General features: G+C 21.8%; 1 protein-coding gene across 1 annotated transcript in view; it reads left to right on the top strand.

Moving 5' to 3' along the window:
* Positions 1-4,384, top strand: part of LOC117173317 (polycomb protein Scm) — a 44,721-nt gene that overhangs the window by 19,078 nt on the left and 21,259 nt on the right. The window contains exon 5 of the mRNA XM_033361808.1: positions 3,692-3,880. Within this exon, the coding sequence (XP_033217699.1) occupies positions 3,692-3,880 (189 nt within the window). The remainder of the gene's footprint in view (positions 1-3,691; positions 3,881-4,384) is intronic.

The raw sequence follows: 4,384 nt of genomic DNA, 5'->3' as shown, positions 1-4,384 counted from the left end.
CAATATATTTACATTTTCTACAAAATATATGAATTTTTCACACGAAAAATGGAAAAATTACATTTTTAATCAAGAAAATTAATTGTCAAACAATAAAAAACGAATTTTCAAACAAATAAGATTTATTTTGTAACGAAAAAAAAAGAATTTTCAATAGTTTAAGAAAATAAAAGAAATTTCAATCGAATTTTTTTTTTTTTTGAAGTAGATCAATTACAGTTTCTGTTAAAGAAATTAATTTTCTATCAAAAAAGACTTTAAATACAAGAAGAAATCAATTTATAATAAAAAATTGAATCGTTAAACTTTCATTTTAAAAAATTATTTTCAACAATATATTTCCATTTTCTACAAAATATATGAATTTTTCACACAAAAAATGGAAAAATCACATTTTATTCAAGAAAATTAATTGTCAAACAATAAAAAACGAATTTTCAAACAAAGAATATTTATTTTATAACGAAAAAAAAATAATAATTTTCAATAGTTTAAAAAAATACAAGAAATTTCAATGGAATATATTTTTTTAAATAGATCAATTACAGTTTCAGCTAAAGAAATTAATTTTCTATCGAAAAAAAATAATTCTAAAGAAAATGTAAGAAATTTCATATCAACACTTTAATTTTCATCAAAAAAAGATACATTTACAATAAAAAATGGAATGAATAAACTTTGTAAGATTAATTTTTAAAACAAAAAACGATTTTTCAAAAAAATTGGCAAACAATAAAAAAGAACTTTTCAATTAAAAAATCCATTTTAACCAAAAATGGATCAATTACAGTTGCAGTTAAAGAAATTAATTTTCGATCAAAAAAGACTAATTTTTTTAATTAAATACAAGAAATTTTTATCAAATGACTTAATTTTCAGCAAAAAAACAAAAAGATAAATTCATAATAATAATTGGAATAGTCAAAATTCCAGATAAAAAAATTAATTTTTAACAGAATATTTAAATTTTCTACAAAGTAGATTAATGTTTCGAATAAAATGGAATAATTACATTTTGAATGAAAAAATTAATTTTCAAACAATAAAAAACGAATTTTCAAACAAAGATTTATTTTGTAGCGAAAAAAAAAGAATTTTCGAATAAAATGCATGAATTTTCAACTAAAAAAAATAATTTTTGTTTTAAATGGATCAATTAAAGAAATTAATTTTCGATAAAAAAAGACTAATTAAAAAAAAAATACAAGAAATTTTAGTCGAATAGTTCAGTTTTCAGCAAAAAAAGGAGATAAATTTACAATAAAAATGTTACAGGAAAATTAATTGTCAAACAAAGATTTATTTTGTAACGAAAAAAAAGAATTTTTAATAACATGAATGAATTTTCAAGTAAAAAATCAATTTTAACTAAAAATTGATCGATTGCAGTTCCAGTTAAAGAAATTAATTTTCTATAAAAAAGAATAATTTTTAAGAAGATATAAGAAATTTCAATTCAACAGTTTAATTTTCAGAAAAAAAGATAAATTTACAATAAATAATGGAACGATTAAACTTTTTGTTAAAAAGTTTAATTGTAAAAAAAAAATAAAACGAATTTTTAACAATATATTTACATTTTCTACAAAGTAGAAATATGTTTCACATTAATTGTCAAACAATAAAAAAACGAATTTTCGAACAAAGAAGATTTATTTTGTAACAAAAATCTTAACAAAAAATATTTCAAAGGGTATTAATTTTTTATCAACAAAGATAAATTGAAAAAAAAAAATAATAATTTTTTACCAATTAGTTCACTTTTGGTAAAAAAATTAATTTTTAACAACAAAAAAACGATTTTCGAACGAAATGGTTCAATTTTTCACAAAAATATTTTAATTTTCATTTTAAAATATAAATTATTATTTTCCCTATAAAGATAACAATAAAAAATGAATTTTCAAACAAAGAAGGTTTATTTTGTAACGAAAAAAAAAAAATTTTAATTACATGCATATATTTTCACTATTTGGTTGCAAACTAATGTATTTTGTGAACAAATTATCTCTTTTATAATAAATTAAGCTTCTTGTTCGAAAACTCGACATTTTTGTTTGAAATTTAATTTTTTTAATTTTCGAAAACTGATTTTTTTTATCAAAAACTTTAAATATTACATTTTTTAGAAGAAAATTTGTAGTAGTATTTTGTTAAAAATTGTCTTTTTGCAGAGAAATTGGTTGTTTTTTTGTTTGAAATTCTTTTTACTTCTTAATTAACTATTCATTTTTTTAGGTAATAATTAATTATTTTTAGTTGATAATTCAACTATTTGGTTAAAAATTAATGTGTTTTGGTAAAAATTCCTTTTTTTCTAGTTGAAAATAAATTCTTGTAACTGAAAGTTTGACTTCCATTTTTTATTGTAAATTTGTTGATTTTTTCTGAAAATTAAACTATATGATTGAAATTTTTTGTATTTTCTTAAAATTGATTTCTTTTTAATATAAAATTAATTTTCTTGCTCAAAAATTCATCTTTGTGTTTAAAAATTATTATATTTTTTTTTAATTGAAAATAGTTTTGTTTAATTGAAAATTTATGTTTTTAATTTTGGATTATAAATTCATCTTTTTGGTTAAAGATTCAATTATTTGGTTGAATATTCATAATTTATTGTGTTAAAAATTTGTCGTTGTTGGTAAATAAATTTTTTTTTTTTCTTAAAAATTTAAATATTTTGTTAAAAATTTATATATTTTATTTCAAAATTAGAACTGCTTGGGTAAAAAAGTCTTTTTATGGTTTAAAATTCAACAATTTGTTTGAAAATTTATCTTTATTGGTTAAAAATTGTGACTTTTTTATTGCAAATTCATGTATTTTGTTAAAAATTCGTCTTTTGGGGTAGAAAATTGATCGATTATACAAATTTCATCGTTTTCGTTTTAAAAAAAATGACAGTGTTTGGTTGAAAATTCATCTATTTGGTTTAGGATTCAACTATTTTCTTAAAAACTTATATTTTTCGTTAAATTCAGCTAGTTTTAATTTTATATTCCTTTGTTTTGTAAAAAAGTAATTTTTTAAACTGAAAATTGAACTATTCGATGTTTGATTGAAAACCTATTTTTTAAAATTAAAAATTCAATTACTCTTCAGTTAAAAATGCAACTGGGTTTTGTTAAATTTTAATCTTCTTTATTTGAAAATTCGACCAATTTGTTGAAAATTCATTTTTGTGTTTTGAAAATTAAACTACTTTGTTGAAAATTCGTCATTTTGGATTAAAAATTAATCTTTTATTGTAGAAAAGTCATATTTCTTGGTTGAAAAAAATTAACTTGTATGTTGAAAAATCAACTGTCTTCTAAAAAAATTCGTGTTTTTGGCTTAAAAATTTAACTTTTGTTTAAAGTTTAAATATTTTGGTAAAAATTGCCCTCTTTTGCTTGAGATTTCAGATTAATTTTTGTTAAGACAACTGCTTAGTTGAAACTTATTTTGTTTTTTGGGCATAATTTCTCATTTGAGTTAAAAATTCATCTCTTTTGATTGAAAATCCAACTATTTTGTTAGAAATGCAATATATTTCGACTTGAAATCTTAGGAATATAAAGCGTTTTGTATTAAATTAAATATGATAGCTGCAATAATTTTATTCAACGAATTTATTCCCTAATTCTCATGATTTGCATTTAGGATTAGGATAATTAGTTTCTACAAAAATTGGATTCGATTTTTACAGCCACAGGTCAAAATCGGTTCAAATCCAGAACGAGTAATGTCCTTCCAGTGATGGCAGTTTCCGGCAGTGGATCGACTGGCGAATCTGCCGTGACTTTAGTGAGTCCGCCTGTTTCTAGAACGCTTCCGCAACCGGCAACTGAACCGGACACCAGCAGCGCAAATAGTAAACCGCTTTCTGCAGAAAACGGTAAGCATAACAGAATCTAAAAACAAATAAGGAATTTAATGTAAAATTCGCTTCAAATTAGTATTTTTACGTTTGAGCGTGAATTTGCAATAACGAGGTGTAGTCGAGTTATTGCAAACACGCGAGCCCCTAAAAAATATTTAATCTCACTTTCATTGTTCAATTTTCTCATGGAATTAGAAAATATAATTTGACTTTCCCAAAATAGGAAAGCAATTTTTTACGTTTGAGCGTGAATTTGCAAGATCGAGGTGTAGTCGAGTCATTGGAAACAAGCGAGCCCCTAAAAAATATTTGATTTTACTATCATTGCTCAATTTTCTTATCGATTTAGATCAAATAATTTGAGTCTCCCAAAATAGGAAAGCAATTTTTTTACGTTTGAGCGTGAATTTGCAAGACCGAGGCGTAGTCGAGTTATTGCAAATACGCGAGTCCGTAAACAAATATTTTATTTGACTATCATTGCTCAATTTTCTTATCGAATTAGATCAGATAATTTGA

The sequence above is a fragment of the Belonocnema kinseyi genome, chromosome 5 (assembly GCF_010883055.1).
Source record: "Belonocnema kinseyi isolate 2016_QV_RU_SX_M_011 chromosome 5, B_treatae_v1, whole genome shotgun sequence".
Lineage (NCBI taxonomy): Eukaryota > Metazoa > Arthropoda > Insecta > Hymenoptera > Cynipidae > Belonocnema > Belonocnema kinseyi.
The sequence above is the reverse complement of the archived record's forward strand: the minus strand, read 5'-3'. Positions and strand labels throughout refer to the sequence as shown.